This window comes from Hirundo rustica, chromosome 4, assembly GCF_015227805.2.
Source record: "Hirundo rustica isolate bHirRus1 chromosome 4, bHirRus1.pri.v3, whole genome shotgun sequence".
Classification (NCBI taxonomy): domain Eukaryota; kingdom Metazoa; phylum Chordata; class Aves; order Passeriformes; family Hirundinidae; genus Hirundo; species Hirundo rustica.
The window spans coordinates 64,613,310-64,631,857 of NC_053453.1; the positions used below are offsets into that span (position 1 = coordinate 64,613,310).

An 18,548-nucleotide genomic window follows, 5' to 3' on the forward strand; every position below is an offset into this window, starting at 1 on the left:
CCCCCCACCCCCTTCAGTGTGGGGTATTCTTTTTTATTTTGGCATGTTTCTGTGGCCTGATAAGTAATACCCACTGTAAAAATTCCTTTTCTGAGGTAAATGCCAGTCCAAAGGGAACCAAATGAAATCAGCAGCACATTTCTTAAAGGAAAAGCCAGCGAGATGATTGGTAAATGATAACAAATTTTGATCAGCTCTTGACTAGAGAAGAAATTTCAAATTGGAGGTGAATGTCTTATTAAATGACACATAATTTTATTGCAGTCTCACTTTCTTTGCATCCATTCTTTACTTCAGCCCCAGACTTTTGGGATGGACCTCCAAAATTGGACATGTTATCCCATGATGTTAAGAATAGGTGGAAACTGGTGTTGTTTGTTATGACAGATTGGTTTGAGGATTTAAGGATGAAGAAATAAAATGACCAGCTGCTTGCCTGAAAGGAAGATGCAGTCCCTGTCTCATTAACAAAAAAATTAAAAATTTGTTTATTTATTGCAATTATTTACAGACTGCCAATTCACTGCCGTGTTTTAATTTTCATTCTCTACGCACATAGCCGCCCGCCCCACTGCAAATATATTACAGAAAAGCTCCAAATTACAGGATGTCTAATTAGAAAGCTTTGAGGAAAAGATGACAAAGAATCATTCACCATGGAGACAGAACTTGCTTGCTGGTTTATAGCCAGCTAAACAATGCTGGAGACTCTGATAAGCAATTCCTGGGGAGAACAGGAGTTAGCCTGTGTGAAAAGCAGGGAGCTGGTATGCAGTATGCTATGGAAGAGCAAAGCCCTCTTCTTTTCTAGAGGGACCAGAGACAAGGATACATGAATATAGAATGGTAAATACACTGACTGCATCTTAAATCTGTTTCATAAGCTGATGTAGTGCCTGATTCATACCTCTTAATACGCTGCTTTCAGTGACTGTTGTTAAGTCACATGAAAAACAAATCCATGGTTTCTCTCTAGAACTGGTCATTAGAGGTGATCTGGAGACTACAGGTCTGAATGTCGCTTATAAGAGTACCAGATATATACAGTGCACAGATCAGGAGGATTTTTAACTTCAGGTGTGAAATCTTAATGTTTGTTCTTAATTTGTATTCTCTCAGCCCTGTGGAATTGGCCAGAAAAAGATATTTGGTTCAGGGCTATTTTTACATGTGAGATGTTCGTCACTAGCAGTAAATTTGGCATGAGAGGCAGCCTCTGCGTAAGGCTGTCTGGGGACAAGAAAAGCAGAAAGTGCAGCAGATGAAGACTGAGGTGCACTGTCAGGAGTGATCTGTTATTACATGTAGACAAATTGCATGGCGCATGACTGGATCATGCATGTAACATAAGCTTCTCTATCCATTCCACAGCTATGCTATTCTGAAGGTTTCAGACTGTTTTTAGCAGAAGAGCTTCCAAATTCTTTCATATTCTTTGCATTTCAAGAGCTATGTAGTGAATCCTGTTCACAGCTTTGTGAGCTGTGGGCACGCGTGTTGTCGTCAGCACGGGATGTCTGTCACGCATAACAGCGTTCCACCCACCGCAGCATCACGTCAGCTCTGCACACAGTGTCAGATCCACCACAGCACCGTGGCAGGCCACTCTGCTTTCCTCAGAGGCAAGGGAGGCAGGGGCACTTTTGCTTCCAATTTGGTTTAGGCCGTGTTCAAGCTAGTGACCATTCTGACCAACCAAGACCAGCCTTGGTGCCAAAAGCCCTTAATCAACCAACCAAACAACAATAAAACAAATCAATCTTTGCAGAGAATATGCCCACATTATGAGAGACAGAGCAAATTTGTCAGCAAATCTGATAAAGCTCTTCCTGTGAAAACATTTGGGTCTAAATTTATACCTTTCTGCTCAAAGTACATCTGCTACTTTAGAAGTATGTTTTGATTTGCATTTGGAAGTGATCACCAAGCTTTAACTGCGATCAGAAGTCACTGAGGGTTAGTTCAAAGGATTCCTCTGAGAACAAGATGAAATTTGGGTTCTGTTTTGAATAAGGGATTGTGGTGGATTATCACCAGCTGGAAATTAAACTCCATATAAGCCACTCCTCTTTCCTCCACCTCCTTTGGCAAGAGATGGGCAAAGGCACAGACTATGGGTTGAGATAACAATTTACTGAAAGACAGCAGCAATATTAACAACAAAAGTATACACAAAGAGAAGCTGCTTCACCCACACCTTGATCAATTGGACCTTCTCATAAAAAAGTGAGAGAAGTGGGATATACATATTTCCCGAGAAAATTTTGTTAATGTGTATTATGCAGGGAAAAAAGAACATTTTCTCTTAAAGTACTAGGGCAAAGTTGACTTTGCTTCTGGATTTTGATGCAGAGCTGTGATTTCATCTGATCATCAAAGGGAAGCAGTTGGCAGGGGTCACTAGGAACTTCTCAGCAGCATAAGCAAAATGGGATATTTTCATTCCCGCAAAGGTGAGTGTGAGATAATTTATATCTGTGTGCACTGCTGAGTCTTCTTAAGTTTTGGAGCTTTTGGATATTCAGAAGTCAAAGTCTGCAAAAGTATGTGTGAACTGTATTTATTGAGGCTCCTCAAGTGTTCTCATCTCACAAGCAACCTTCTCTTCCTGCACCTGTATTCAGCATTTTAAACCTGGTTCTGACCACACCATCAAAGTATTATGCACTGAGCTTATGCAATTTAGAGCAGGCAGCATGGGATAAGTGATCAAAGAATGTGATCCTGAAATTAAAACTCCGCAGCTGGGTTGCTTGTTCGTAAGGAGACTCCAGAAAGGCTAAACCCAAGCCACAGTAGCTGGTGGTAGTCTCTAGGTTTGCATCTTGAGTGCGGGAGGGGGGAGGCATTGCTTTTGACAAGGATGTCAGGTTTGACAAATTGGCAGTATGTACGTGCTGAGGTGGAAAATAAAAACAAAGGGAAAATGAGGGTTTAAATATAAAAAATTGTTTTCAAGCAGAACTATAGTCTAAAATCTGAGAGGAAAAAAATGGTGGATTTCTTCTGTGTGGTTAGTCTGGCCCATCAACAAGGGTCTCAGATATCTGAAGCTACAAAGCAGTAATGGGTGATATACAATTTTGCCAGTGCTTTTCAGTCAAGTCCCTCCAGGATAAGTGGTCATACCATCAAATCAATGGCAACAGTGATCTGCTGATCTGATTAAGATATGAGTTGTTTTTTCAGCCCCTCTTCCCTTCCTGAAAATCCTTCAGGTGTTGGCAAGGCAGAGCTGGTTCCAGCTATGTGGGCAGGACGCTGCTTTGGCCAAACCCAAACTCACCCTAGGAGGAGAGTCTCTAGGCTGAAATTTCTCTCTCCCCAAGCTCACAACAGATTAAAAATTCGATGTGTTTGTCCATGTTCCTGGCTGGATGTACAGTATTCTCCAGAAGAAAAACACTTGAGCCAGTAATTAAACATGTCAGCTCTTTATCCAGGAGAGTATTATATGAAATTATGTACAGTAAATATTTTTGGAAGGTAGAATTCTAAAGAGAACTTATTGATTTATGGCAAAGGGCCAAGTTGCTGATGGGTTTGGCAGACGTGTTCAGCATCCAGGGCCAGCCTGGGGATGGTGTGTGCTCAGGAGACGCAGGGAGCCAGGCGTATCGGCACAGAGGGAGGCGGCTCTGCACTCTGCAACTCTCCCTCCTTCTCGCAAGTACACAGACAAATTGTGAGCACCCCCCGGCTTTCTGTACGCCTGTTGAATCGATAATGGCGATTTAGGAATGCTTTATCAGCACTACTGTCTCAGCTGTTCTTGTAAATGGCAACATTAGCAGGACTACCCAGCCATAGCAAGCGAGGGTGGCAGTGAGGTGAGGGCGGAGGGAAGTGTCAGCAATATGGATGGCCTTGCCAGTACTGTCAAGGACTGGAGGTGATAAACAGGCAGCTAGAGATGTCATTTCAGCTCCCCAGGGAGACCAGGGTCAGACATCTATCATATCTCTTTATTCTGGGGGGAAATGCTTTATGTGAGACAATACATAGTGTATTTCTGTTTGTTGCCTTCTGTGAAGACTAATATGTGCACTTGGCTTTTTTATGTGTTTGGACCCTCAGTGCTCCTGAGAAATGCTTTGCACCTCTGTGTACAGTCAGATGTGTCTTTGTCATCTACAATGTAAATAGGAAGTGAACTCGAGGGAGTTTTGCTATACTAGCAGAGAATGGGTTAGGTAACCTGAAGAGATTTCTTAATTGTAATGCCTTTGTTTGAATCCCGGGAGATTATTTGCATGTGCATGTTTTAGCAAAGGGTACAGGACCCTTGCACGGCATTACAGGAATGTAATGTTCCATCTGCATGTGGCTGTGGCTCACACAGCATGATGCTAACTCACAGCTATAGGATCACAACAGTGATCACACAGGTGTGTGTATAGGGGAATAAGCAAGAGTGAAAATGTATTTCTGAATAAGCATGGTGAACATCTGTCATTGTTATTTACTGCTTGTTAAAGTAAGCTCTGTGTTTCAGGAGTGGGAATGCATGTTAGATGTGCCCAAGTCTGTGCTTGTAGATGTCCGAGTTTTAGGTAAAAATTTGCGTGTAAAATTTGCGTATTTACACCATGCTTTCTGTGTCTTTGTGTACTCTTGTTTTTTCAAATATAAGAATATTGTGGGCTTATTGAAGAAATTATGCATACAGGTGTATTTTTATTGTAAAATATAGAGAAAATATAAGTGTAGTTTCCTAAGGTCATTTTCTTTTCTGCTGGGAAGTTGATAATGTTTGTGATAGTTCCTCAAAGGAAGAAAAAGATCCGGTGTAGTGCAGGGAATGGCATTATGTTCTCTGCAGGGAGCCATTAGTTCATTAGTAAAGATGGCTCTTCATTTTGCAGTATAAGGTCATTCCACATGTAAGTGATCAAAGTCCATTTCACTCATAAAAATTTTAATTTAAAGTGCCCAGTGCCTCTCTTCAGTTGGGAAAGAGCTATCACTGGATCTTTCTGCAGCTATCATACAGAAAAAAATTAACCAGGGCAAGCAAAATGTTTTACATACTCTTGTGGTTATCATGTGTCTCCGAGGGTGCTCTTCACTTGAAATGTTCAGAGATTTGGTGCAACATCCTGCTGTTTTTTGCAATATTTTTTAATTTTGCCATAACTAATGTGGAGTTTCACAAAGACAATGCTTTTGAAGAGTTTGTTAGTATTGCTTGCTTGTGGTTGAAAAGAAAAAAAAAGAGGCAAACTAAGCTTGAAAGGTAATGAATGCAAATTTGTAGCATGTTTCACTTACACAAATAAATGATGACTGAATATGCAATCAGTCCAAAGTTCGGATGCCCAAATACCAGTCTGCAGCAGTAAAAAAACATGCATGAAAATTCTGCAGTTCGGAGCGTAGCATGAAATTTTCATCTCATGAAATTTGAGCTGTTGCCTTGCAGAACATGTCCTGTTCGCCCATCTCACAGCATAATAGTGTATGGCTTACCGAGCATCTTTTTCCAAAATAATTGCTGAAATCCTTTCTGCAGTTTGATTGAACATTCTTGGATGCTGCCAAAAAACCCAGATAAGATTTGCATTTCCACTCTTCCACAGCACAGTAGGCGAATGAGTCTTGAGGTTGTATTTAATCTGCTGACTTCACTGGAGTCATGCCAGGTTAGGCCAGCTGTGAAAATTTGGGCCCAGGTCACTAATGAGACCTCCAGCTTTGGAGCTCCAATCTTGCAGTGATCTTCTGGACACTGCTGGCATTTCTCTTAAAAAAAAAAAAAAATTGGTTATGATGCAGTTAAACTCTCTTTAATTTGAAAGTGATTATAATCAGTGAAGAAAATCCTGTTAATTAGGCAATTACGTACTCCACTTCTCTTCCAGTCTCTCTTCACTCTCCACCTTGTTTTCTACTTTGAAAATCAGAAGAACAGACATATTATTCTTGGCTTCTAATTCTAAATTCATCTCCTGGGTCAACCTCATTCCAGTCAGTGTGCCTCTCCCTTCAACAGCAGGATGATTTAAAACCTCCACCATACCACTGTGATTGTTTAAAAGTAGAAGGTGACAGTGTGTGTTTGTGTGCATTCCTGTCTTTGAGTACACCCTCTCAGGACATTTCAAGTGTCTCTTACAATAAAGCCTCCCAAGGTAAATTGACATCTGCTTCCATTATAGCTTGAGGATGCCTGTGAGTGAAAGCTTTACTGACCAAGCATCCAAGGCTTTGCTGTTCTGGAGGTTATTAACTGGTGTGCTGGATGTTAGTCAAAATCCTCAGATGTGAAAAAGTGTACCTCAGTGTAGCTGTATAGGGAAGAAACAAGGTCCTGTCAGCTCGTCACAGTCCTCCTTATCCTTTGTGTTCCCTTTCATCCCACCTTGGCTTTGTTCGATATTTGTTATCTTGAGGAAACAAAGCTGTTTTATTTTCTCTGGAACCACCACAGTGCTTCCCCAAATCTGAAAACTCATGCTAGCTCTGGGGCTGTCTGTCTTTAGTGCTGTAAAGGTAACCCTAGGGATTCATGCAGTGGTGACCTCTGGGCTAAGGAAATACTGGCTTTTTAGAAGTTTTTCCAAAATATTCTTGCAATCTCTGCCATGAGGATTACTTGTGAAATAGGGACCAGATGGGTAATCAAAATTAGTAGCTATGCTTTTTAGGCCATCAGGGGAGTACTGGAGGGGGGAGATGGAAGTTTATCATCAATATAAATAGGTGCAAGGTTGGGGAGAGAGAAGCGAAAGGAGTGGGGGCAGTCTGTAATACCTCAGCATTAAGGCTGTCAACCCTTCCCCATGCCCGAAGTGGAATGACGCACAGAAGTGGAACAGGAGTGGGTCGAGTGAGTGGAGATGCAAAGGAAGCAAGGGGGAGGCAGGTGGAAACTGAGGAAGACTACATGGGACCTGTGGAAGCAGAGTAGGAGTGGTTGTGACATCTGAAAACAAGTTTGGGAGTGGGTGGAATGAGTGGGAAGGACCCACAACCACCTAAAGACCACAGTTGTACTTCTGAGAGTTTTCTTGTCTTTCTGGTGTTGGAGAACAGTACCCTCTCTGAGGCACATCTGAATGTAATGAGAGGATGGAGAGAGGCAGCTGGTGGCACCTCCCAGCCTGGAGAGAGGACTGAAGCCATTTCACAAGCATTTAAATGCTTTGCTCTCCAAAAAGGAAGCAGACCCCAGGATACCATCTGATACCACACTTCTTGGCAGCAGAGCCTCACACAGCACCATGTGTGGTGACAGTGTTAAAAACGTGTCTCAGATTTTAGTCTCCCGCTGCCCAGGGGTGGTTCCTCATCACACAGATGGGTGACACTTTGTTGGCCTGTGGTGCTCCTGACTCTCAGCAGCAACACCAGCTCCTCCTGCCCATCCCTGAAACAAAAGCAAGGATTGAGGGTGGGACAGCAAACAGCTTGGCCTTGGAGCCAAGATGGACCTAGACATATCTCCTGGTCCTAGCCTTGTCTAAAATCTGCAAGAGGCTGTGGTAGGGATTGAGAGGGCTGGTGAGTTTATAAAAGACAAAGTGAGAAGGAAGGGGCGGAGAAGCAAGGGTGCAGTTTAGCCACCCTCCTCTCTTCCATGACTCTTTCAGATTAAGCAAAACGTTGAACCTCAGCACAGGGTGATATATTTTGCTGTAGGACTAATGTTGTTCTCTCCTGTTTATATTCATGAGTACCCTATGGTAACAGAGGTGTTCAGAAAGTACTGAGCCATTTAACAAGTTATCTTTATGTCTCTGTAGCCTTACACAAAGCTTACTGTCAAACCCAAAGAACTCAGAAAAATAATTGGGACAATTTTTAGGCCCAGATAAAATATTCAGTGAGAATGGTTCATTTTTTTCTGCAAACTGATTCTGATTTTGGTTAATGCATTCTTTCTGAGTATTGTCCAAGTAATGTAGGACTTTTTGCTCAATTAAGGTCTCTCTTTTCTCCACTGCACAGCTGATTTGTCCATGGAGTAGGTTTTCCAGTGGTGCTTTTGCTCTTTAACCAGGTATTTGAAACATTTTAAGTAGAAGAAATGCAGAGAGGGAGTAGAGAGTAATAAATTTCTCCTGTCAATTTGGATGATGTCAGTTGAGCTTCCTGGATTTTCAAACAAGATATTTAAGGAACAAGACAACAAACAACAATGCAGCAATTATTACAATTGCTCAGCGGTGCAGCCCCTGCTTTTATTCATTAATCCAGTGTGGGGGTTGCTTGAACAGCCCTCCCCCAGCATGTCTCATGACATGTTTGTCCAACCATTTGGCTGGAGGCCTCTATTCCATCCTGGCTTTCTGTTGGCATGTCTGTGTCCCGAGCTTCCCGACCCACATGCAATATGGCTGATCAGGCTGTCTGACTGAGAGACGACTGAAAAGAAAACACATTTCTTTCTGAGGAAAAACAGAAGTGTGACAGGTTAGCCCCCACCCCAGTGTATAAAAGAGAAAAAACAATCACAAAAGAGGCTGGCAGTGGAAAGGAAGGAAGACAGCACATTTTCTTGCTTCCCTGAAAGCCAGGCTGCTTTTGACCCCTGGTTGAATTCATCTGTGCTGGAGCCGGCAGGAGAAGGATGCTTCTGCTGGGCTGCTGTTGTCATGGAGACCAGAGACAAGAGAGGCAAAAGACTGCCAGAGACAACTTCTGAATTAAAAACAGGGTATTCCTGCTCTTCATGCTCCCCAATCCCAGTTCTCACTGGTTTCTGTTCTTCATGGGCTGTGGGTGTAGTAGCTTTGATGGAAGGGGGGGAAGCAGCTCTTTACTTATCTCACAGAATGGTTATTTTCACACCTTTCACAACTCAACAAGACAAATACAGCACTTTTTTTTCTTTTCTTTTTTTTTTTTTTTTTTGTCTCACACTTGGTACAAAAAAAAAAAAAAAAAAAAGAAAGAAAAAGGAAAAAAGTAAAAATAATGAAAAGACTACATAAAATTGCTCTTCCCACCACCAAAACTCTCCACACCCCTGGAGACTAAAAGGGAAATTTCATCATTTTAATTTGAACTATCATTTTCAGCTCCAGTGGGTGGGTGGAGGTGGGTGAGAACTGAATTTCTGATTTCTCTCCATCAAAAATGAGTGTGTAGTTCAGGAACTGACAATGTCTGTTACCTGTGTCTTCTTGTCGGATGTGTTTGGGGAAAGAGGAGGTAGGGAGGTGGAATAGGTTCATCATTTTCTCTAGATTTCCAACTAGAAAATTTCTAGAAGTGTTTGTTTCAGGTGTTTTTGTTTGTTTGTTTTTTTAAACGACTTTTTTTTTTTTTGTATACACTTCTATTTTGTGCTGTCAGGGTTAGGAGGAACTAGGAGCTGCAAAAACAACACAAAAAAGGGCAAAGTGACTTTTCAGTGTTCTGTAAATAGGTTTTGTTTTGGTTCTTTTTTTCCATTTAGGCTTCTCTACTGTTAGACCTTTCTATGTTTACTCTTTTGCCACAGAGTACTCCAGATTTGCTCTTGGTGCTTGAATGCCATTGATGAGTGTAGAGACCTGGTTCCTGACTTGTGACCAGGGTCCCTCCAAAATACCACACTCTGCTATCATTTCTCCAGCAGGCAGCATCCCATAGCAAAGGACTTCTAGTCTCACTCTTCAGCCCTCCTGAAGCTGCATTTTGCTGACAGCCAGGCCCGGGCTCCACACCCACTGTTTCAGCCAAATGCTACCTCCAAACCTGCTTCACCTGTTTTGCTCTCCACAGTTGCATATCTGTGAGAGAGTATTCAATAGCTCATTGGAAGCATACAGCATGAATGATGGATTAATACACATTGTTTAAATCATTCTGTAGGCCCTAGCTGTAAAAGACCAAGGAGAGAAGGAAATTGCTGTACACAGAGGTGAAATATAGAAAGTCAGAAAAAGAAGTCTTCAAAGTTTTGCTCTTTTTATCCTTCCCTCAACTGACTCTAATTTTCTACTTTCACCATTTTTTTGATGGGACTTGCTCCAGCCCTAACAAATTTTGGGCTGAGGAAAGATTTCCTTGATCTCTTTGAGATCTTCATTTTTGCATTCCCATTCTGCCTTTTCCTACCCACCACCGGGAATCCCATTCCCAACCTTCTCTCAGAAGCTCTCTGTGGCAGTTGGTGGTGGAGAGATAATCAGGACTAGTGACATTTGGTGTCTAATCCTCCTCAAGGCCTTCCTCTGAGTTTCACTGTCCAGTAGCAGTGGAGAACATTTGTTATCTCTCAGGCTTGGGGCCCAAGCAGGAAATAAGTAATTTTTAAGAGACAGACATGAATTTGTTGTTGACATCTGCTCTTGTTTTAATGAGGAGAATTAGAAAGAAGGAAGACTGGTTTGAGATGGAATTAGGTTTATCCTTTCTCTAGCAGGAGATCCCATTACAAGTCCTTCCAAAGACACTGATGAGCCTTTTTTTAAAGTAAAAGGAATTTATTGATACATCAATAAAAATCCAAAGAGCAGTTAAACGCTAATCCCCTTGCCGCACCAATCTCCTGCCTCTCCTTCTGCTCAGGTTAGTCAGTAATTCCTCCTGACTGAAATGAGCAGTTTTCTTCTCTGGTGAATCACAGACATAATTTTCCCACCTTGACTCACTTCTTTGAAATGCAGGTCTTTCTCTGGCTTCTTCACAGAGGTCCTTCTATAACTGTTTCTATGTAATAAAGACTGACGGAGGAGCGAGATGGATGTCTGATGTGAAAATTCAATCGCTGGCTTTCGATGATCTATTAAATCACCCTGTGATGTCTCCTGGTCTCCTTCTTGCTGGAAAGAGCCCTTGCAGCAATGGAATTGCTTGCTGCCTCCATTAGTTTGTAAATAACCTGTACATTTGGAGGTCAGTTTGGCATGATGGTCTCTGGCTCAGCAGGTGTCCTGCACCATTGAGCCCATCTGATTTTTGAAGGCTCTAAGTCAGGAAGAATAATTGATAGGAGACTTAAAAAAAAAGTTTCTCTCCACTTTTTTGTCCTTCCAAATGGGAAGTGTGGCAGTGAAACAAGAAATCCCTGCTCTATCCTTGCACCTTCACTTGCCTTTTTTGCTGTTTCTCTTGTCCATTTCTTTTCTCTAGAATGAGGGTGGGGTGTTTTTTGTTTGTTTGTTTTTGTTTGGTTGGTTTTTGTTGTTGTTGTTTTTTGTTTGTTTTTTAATGTAGAAAACTGTTGTCCAAAGATAGGCTACTGAGTTTTACTTGTAACTGTGAGATAAATGCCTTTGGGTAGCAGCTATGGAACAGTTACCTTTCTGGTGCTGATGAGCTTGACAGCAAGAAACATGTTGTTCTGTGCTTACATTTCCCCTTTCCATAAGATAAATTCCTCCTTTAATTCAATGTCCTGTTTACTCTGTTCTTCCACTTCTAAGGGAAGTTTGGACTTAGTTTTGCAGTTGGTGGGTGTTATTTGGGGTTTGTCAGCATGGGTGGAGCAGTTTGGGAAGGCTCCCATTTTACCTTGTGAGTTCAGTGGCTGAGAGAACCTTGCCTTGCCCCTGTTGCCACATGATGCAGCGTGAACGTGTAGAAAGGTGTTTCCTGGCTTGCTGGTTATCCATGGTTTTGATGTAAGGGAAGCCTGAGCCCAGAAGGGTTGTTAAGTGAGGCACGATGCTGTGTGTGTGGGCCACATCACCTCCACCAGGAGTGCAGCCACTTGGGTCTCTGGGGTGTTCTTGTGCTTGGGGGTAGTGGGGAAGAGAGCAGCATCAGGAGAGTTATTCCGCATGGAAAAGCCGTGGATCCAGGTGGCTTTAGAAGCTTCAGACCCACTGAGGCTCCACATGCAGCCAACAATTGGAAGCCTGAAGAGTCTCTCTCTGACATAACCCAACCCATCTCCCATTACTTCTAATAGTAGAACATGGACTGTAGTTCAATTGTAGTTCAGTTTCCACAAGGGTTCATAGACATTGAGTGTCCTTGTCACCAGTTAGGGATGAAAGGCTTTTCTTCTATGGCAAGTACATCGTGACTGTGTTTAGCTCTCATTAAACTAGCACAGGAACAAAGATGATATCACTGATATGCACTGATGAAAGGCCCTGTTGCAAATACATTAAATCTCCCAAGCACTTTTACTTGGACAAGCTGCTTCTGTGCTCCACTCCTACATCTTGAGGAGAAATTGCCATTCACATCGGATAAGGATGTGTGTTTGTGAAATATATTACTAGTGTTTTTTTTGGCTGAGAATTACATTATCAAACTCATTGTGTTCAGTTAAAAAGTGAATTCAGGTTCCCAGAGGCCAGTGTCCTGACTCACAGGGTCACGTCTTTTCTGTAAATAGCTGTTGATGAAAATTCCACACTGAAATCTGTTTTCAAAGAAATATAGTTCTCAACTTGTTTACATTTAACTCATCAAGGAAATAAGTTGTATTGAATGAAAAATAGTTAGAGGCTGTTCTTTAGTGGCTGTGTTGTGCTATGAGAAATAACTTCCTTTCTGCTTGTGATGTCTCCTGAAAAACTACTAAAAATGTGGAAACCACCATGATATTAATCCTGAAGATCTGAAAATGGCTGTACTGCAAAAGGAAAATGGTAATCTTTTAGGATTCTCTGTGCAGTTCAAAGAGCCCTTTGCCTCTACAGTGTTGGGTTTATTTAGTCTTTCCGAACAAAACATTGATAAGGTGAATTTTTGAACTACGCATTATGGATTTGCATCAGTGCATATAGGACAGAATTTGCTCTGCTGTTTCTCCCACCCTCCTGCTTTCACCAGGTTGCCAATTAGGGCTAATTATAAGGGGCTGACTCACTGCTCCATTATGGCTCAGGTTTGTGCCACTGTAGCTGCCTTTGGAATGAATCAGTCTGTGTGGCTGCATCAGCCTTGCCCTTTTCGTCCTGCCTCCTACCCAGCTCTTTTTTCTTCATTTTTAGATGCCACAGCCTTCCTTCACTTCTTCTGCTTGAGTCACCTGCCACATTCAGTTCTCTACCTGTTGTCTTCTCTGCTTGCGTTCTTTTTGCAAATCCCTTTTCCCTGTTAGTGCTGCCCACCACACTTTGCAGGAATTCAGCATTTTGCTGCTTCATCTGAGCTGCAGTTGTTTGTCATTATTTTTGCAAGGCTATCATAAGGATCATTTTTCAGGCCCTAGGAGAGAGCTGTGCAGGTGATAGGATGGAAATTACCCAGCTTGGGTCAGTCCCAACTGAGCCCCCGTCACAGGGCAAAACAGAGAGGACTCACAGTGGGAAGCTGAAAACTTTTCTTATTTCACTCTCAGTCTTTCAGCATATTTTCAAAGAGCCTTGCCTTGCCTAGCATCCTCTCATGTTTCCTTTTGATATTCTCACTTCCCGCCTCATATTTTATTCTACCTTCATATCAAGGCTGTGTGTGGTGTCAGCTCATTCTGAGCTGTCATCACAGCAGCTGGAGAGCTGACACCACAGGCCAGTATTTGCTGTTTGGATTGTGGATTTTAGGTCACAGAGGTATGTTAACAGTATTGAGTAATAGGCCTACTGCTATTCTGAGCTGTAGAACCTTATGGAAACTTCTCAGGAGGGACCAGGGTGGCTTCAGGATGGCAGGACATACTGCCTCTCTGTCTTGGCTCTTTTGGGGGCTGGTTATTAGGGTTGCAAGATGAGCATGCAAAGCAGAGCTGCTCATGGTTTCTTTGGCACAGTCAAAACAGGAAAACATTTTATTTCAGTTATATAAACACAGGGCAAGAGGAGAGCTCAGAAAGCAGCATGAAAGTGACTTTGTATCACCTATCTACCACCATAGAAAGCACTCAGTGTTATGTTATCATCCAGACACAAACTAGAGTGGAAATGGCATTCAGCCTCTTGTAATACAAATCCTGTTGTGGCCCACTTCAGTTGGACTACCGTAGGACTTGTTATTCATCTTGGACAAGGTGTAATTAATAACATCAATCCCTTCTCAGCTACTGCACTACAGGTCTTTTCAGTCTCCTTCACAGCTGCAAACCATATTTTAATATAAAAAGAATTGCTTGTGTACTTCTCCTTGCAATATGCCATCTTGCACAAATGCCCCCAGATGTTGAAAAACACATAATTTCCCTGTGAAAGCAGTAGCAACTACCTAGTGAGGAAAAAAATAATTTTAAGAGGGCATGTATTGTATTTTTAGGTGGGGAATTATGATCAGGCAGCTCTTTGCAAACAAACAGCTGATGCTCAGCAAGACACACGTGGTTTGTGGCATGTCTCTGGAGAGCCTGTGTGCTGGAGTTTACCACCCTGTACAGTAGTGTCGCAGCTGGAATTCAGTGGCTCTGGGAGACTCACTGAAAAGCCAGAAACAGAAGCAATATTCATTCCAGCACTGAGAAGTGGAGCACTGCAGCGCAAAGGGAGTCCCCAGGCCAGGGTCAGAAATGCAATGACTGCTATTCTTAACCGCTTAAACTCAGCAAGATCCAAGGACCAGACTTCAAGAGAAATCCCTGCACTGAAGAGTCTGATTCTCTTTTTGGTCTGGCCTGAAAAAGAACTAGCTGTTTTGAGGTGAATGCAGCTGAAATAGTCATGAGAAGAGTACAGAAACCTTGCTCCTCTAATTGCACTGATTTATCAACGCTGACTGTATACTGAAAACTTTTTGATACTTCATTTAATGACAATTACAGGTATGGAAAACCACAGACCCTATTAGTTCCCATTCTCAAAAGCAAATCTACTACAGAACTAGCTTGGGTGCTTTGACCAAGCTTGATCTGTCCTGCCCAGTATCTGTTAGTCAGGAATGAGCCAGTACTTGGAGCTGCACAGACCCAGGGAAACAGGAGGGTGCTTGGTGGATATCACACATCTGGGCAGGACTTCCTAGGCTGGAAGAGTGGCCTAGAAAGGGCACAGTGAGTCTTGGGAAGGCAGTTAAATCTGGTGTCATCCAGCAGAGGGAACTTTTGTGCTTAAACATTTCTTGGCTGCTCCACCAGCAGACGCGTGTTCTGCGTGGAAAAGGAGGATCCTCTACACAACTGACAGGGCAGTGGAACCCCCGACAGAAACCTTTTTTTGAGCTGTGTATGTAGCAAATATATGCTCTGCACACACACAGATTCTTGGTCTGGAAGCAGGACCGTGTGTTTGAGTCATGGTTACCCCTCCTGCCTGGACCTCTATGTAGAGCTAGACAGAGCTAATTCACATCTCTGTGCTGTTGTCTGGTTTATTCACAGACCATGTAGTCTACTTGCAGATGAGGAGGGGCTGGAACTCCTGCCCCAGTTGTATGGTGTGCATTTCCATTGCATTGGTTCCTTCTGTAAGCAGGGAACACATGGTACCAGGGATCCTCACATTCCTGTATGAAGGTGAGGGAATTCCTATTCTTTGCAAAAAATTAATGATGGCATGTGTGGGCATAATATACAGCTATTCAGCAACTGAAAAAATGCTGAATTATAACTCTATTGCAGTTGTGTACAAGAACAATTTCAGTTTGCATTTTAGACATTGTACAAAGTGCAGGACCAACCACTTATATACTGTCTTTTTGCCTGAGTAAGTCACCTTAACTAACCAGATTATAATTTTTTGATAAAAGGGTATTTACATAACTGGAAAACCAAGGTAGCTGTAAATGTTTTACGAGAGCTAGGACATGCTGGACCTTTTCAGTATTATCTAAAGAAAATCACGGACGTGGTCTTGGGAGTTTGGTTCATCCTAATAAGATACAGCAGGATGACTTCAATGAGACTTCTGAGAGCAATTTCACAATCAGAGGCTTCAATCTCTGAAGACCTAAACTGAAATGATAAAAGCAATTGTTTTAATGCCCCCACAGGGTGTGATGCCGTTATGCTAATTTGCACCACAATGCCAAAGACCCTGCTTTAGTAGCAATAATGTCTTCGTTAGACCAGTGGCTTAGTAGCTGCCTTTTAAGATATAGTGGATGAATGAGGGATTTGGGAGCAAATCAAGCAAATTAGCTTGGTCAGCGTATCCTTGAATGGTTACCACTTCTCTTTACACTCACAGCTGCAGAGGTGGGGGAACTTGGAAGGGGAGAAATAGTCAAAATGGAAAATTGAGGGCTACTTACATCCTTTACAAACTCCTTTTGTCATCCTGTCAGTGACAGAAGACCTGATTTATTCTTTCATCTGTTTAACTCCAGGCAATATAATCATCACTGTAGTCATGATGGCCAATGCCATCTTTATTTTTCATCTTTCGCAGCAAGGAGACCATTGTCACTGACACCAACATCCTTCTGTTTTTCTCCTGCTTCTCCCAATGTGTTCAGAAGGCAGAACCTGGTGTCTAGGAGCCAGAGGAATTTGGGCTAGAGATCACAGAGATTATTCCACTCTGCTTCTAGGAGCATTGAGTCCCAGTGGCAACCGCAGCAGAGATTACAGTGACACTGGTGAAAACAGAGGCATTTTTTACTTTGTTGAGACTGGTGTAGCTTTTCTGGAATTAAATGAGAACTCCAACAAATTGTTTTTTTTGGTGTCTTCTTAATTTTCTTCCATTGCACACTCCCCAATGCGTGGGTAGATGTACCTAGTTTTTCTACTGCTCAGTCTCTCCAACTACTTCCGTAGGGGATGGACCGGCAAGTTTTTGCAACCAAATAACTAGGATAAAGTTAAGTTGCTGGCTTGTAGGTACTTCCACCTCATTTAGGCACAAGGGACATAATCAAAAGGGAAGGGCTACGGTCCATAGCCACCAAGTGCAGTTCAGAGCTATCTGGATAGCCAGCATTATGATAAAGCCATAGATGTATTTGGAGAAGTTCATAGCAAGTTTCTCAGCTGTGCATGTGCTGTGCATGCCTCTGGGGTCTGGGTGCCCTTTAACACTCCCTTATTACATCATGAGCTAGTTTTTGGCCTCTTTGATGGACATTTCTGCACCAGATCTTTAGAACACAAAAAGGCATGGATCACTGTGGTGTGGATGTTTATTTAGATTTTTGGAAGTGATTTCTTTTACTTCTGGTTTGTTTCAGTCTTTTTTTAATGATCACTTGAAATACCCTGCACTAGTTGATCTCAGTTCCTTGGCAAACAGATTGATGCTAGCGAGACTGAAGTGCAAATTGCACCGTGGCACCTTTCTGCTGGCACTTTGAGCAGTGCAGCTATCCACTGAATGGCATGGGCAGGGAGAGAGCCCATAAAATTTAGTGTTGGCATCACCAGTCGAGAGTACAAGAACACTGGCAATGCAAAGGTTATAACGCTGCCATCTGAGAGTTACTGGAAAAAGGCCTGAATCACATTCCTGCTGGCCTGGCAGGATTGCCTTGTGTGGAGTCAGAACCAGCCATGCTCACACCTGTTCTGCCAGATGTTTGCATGGCTTGTTCTGCCCTGCAAGTTCTGCAGTCAGCCTAGGCTGTCTGCTCCCACGGTGAACCCCCTCTGGAAACAGTTTCCTAACGCCTAATCTGTGTCTTGCTCAGTACAATCAATTTAAACTTGTTTCTTGACCTGTTCCCTGTGAGCAAGGAGAACTGCTTGTTGCTTGCCTTTCCACAGTTTCCTTTCATACATCTCAAGACTGCTGTATTCTTTTCAGCTTCCTGGAGACTTAGCACCCTGAATTCCCCTCAAACTCTGACCCCCTTGGTCAGGTCTTTCAGATACTTGATCATTGCTGCTGCTTTCCTGAGTTACCTGTCTATGCACATGGTGGACTTCTATCTCTAAGGCTGTTAGCACAGTGCTTTTTAACAGCATTATCTCATTTGAAATAAAAGATGTGAGGAAAACAACAGCCTGACCCACAGCATCTGTCTGCTTCTGTTGAAGGTGTGAGGGTCATTACTGTCACTTAGTGAATATTGGGTTTAACCCAGATTGCATCAGTCCCTCCTTGCTCACAGTGTTAATCATCAGAACAGGAGATAAACAAGGTCTCAAGTGAATAAGATTCTTGGGTCTGTTCATGCGGACTCCTGGGAGATGATGATTTACCTTCTATATGACATTGAGAACAGGGATCTGTGAAAGATGAAATAACATTAACAACAAAAGGACACATTTGTAATTGCATAGTTGCCTCTTCCTATATAAATGCATTTGGGAATACTGAGCCAGGTGATCAGAAGTAGAGAAAGGAAATCCTCGTAGTAGAGCCACTAGTATATAAAGCTAAGTAGTTTATAAAGGGTAGTGAAGGCTTCAAAACCAGAACCCAGAATAAAATAGTGGGGATTTGGACCTTAACTAGGCTGTTGGCTTTTTCCTTTGATTCCTTGGCAAATGCTTCCTGTTATTTGAGGTTGCGACTCTGTAGCTTAATGCAAACAGCAGTGTTTAATAAGAGGTGCTCAAATGTTTCTTTGCAGGGAATAAGCCTTTGCTGGAATTTGTCTGAGTGTGACCTGTGGCTGGCTGTCCCTTGTCAGCCATATGGTACAGTTAGAAAGTGTTGTTATTTTGGAACTACCTAGGGAAAAGCTACATGAAAGCTACATGATTTAGGACAAGAGAATAGTGTTAGGGTAAAAGCTGGAGTAGGAATTCACTTAGCATTCAGGCTGCTTGAACAAAATGTTGCTTCCATACAGGAGGGTGCTGTACCATGCTCTGT

The 18,548-nt window shown here is 42.5% G+C and overlaps 1 protein-coding gene across 4 annotated transcripts in view; it reads left to right on the forward strand.

The window, feature by feature from the left end:
• The window catches only part of TMEM178B (transmembrane protein 178B), a 236,879-nt gene that overhangs the window by 125,965 nt on the left and 92,366 nt on the right, over positions 1-18,548 (forward strand). Inside the window, exons 3-4 of one of the 4 annotated variants that reach the window (XR_009207748.1) lie at positions 1,372-2,453; positions 16,179-16,386. The exons of 2 other annotated variants lie outside the window; for them this stretch is intronic. Coding sequence is in view for 1 of the 2 variants with exons in the window: in XM_040061744.2 (XP_039917678.1) it covers positions 14,116-14,236 (121 nt within the window). In the remaining variant the exon portion in view is untranslated. Of the gene's footprint in view, positions 1-1,371; positions 2,454-14,115; positions 14,298-16,178; positions 16,387-18,548 lie in introns of those variants that run through there. One more of the 4 variants, XM_040061744.2, reaches the window with a different exon arrangement.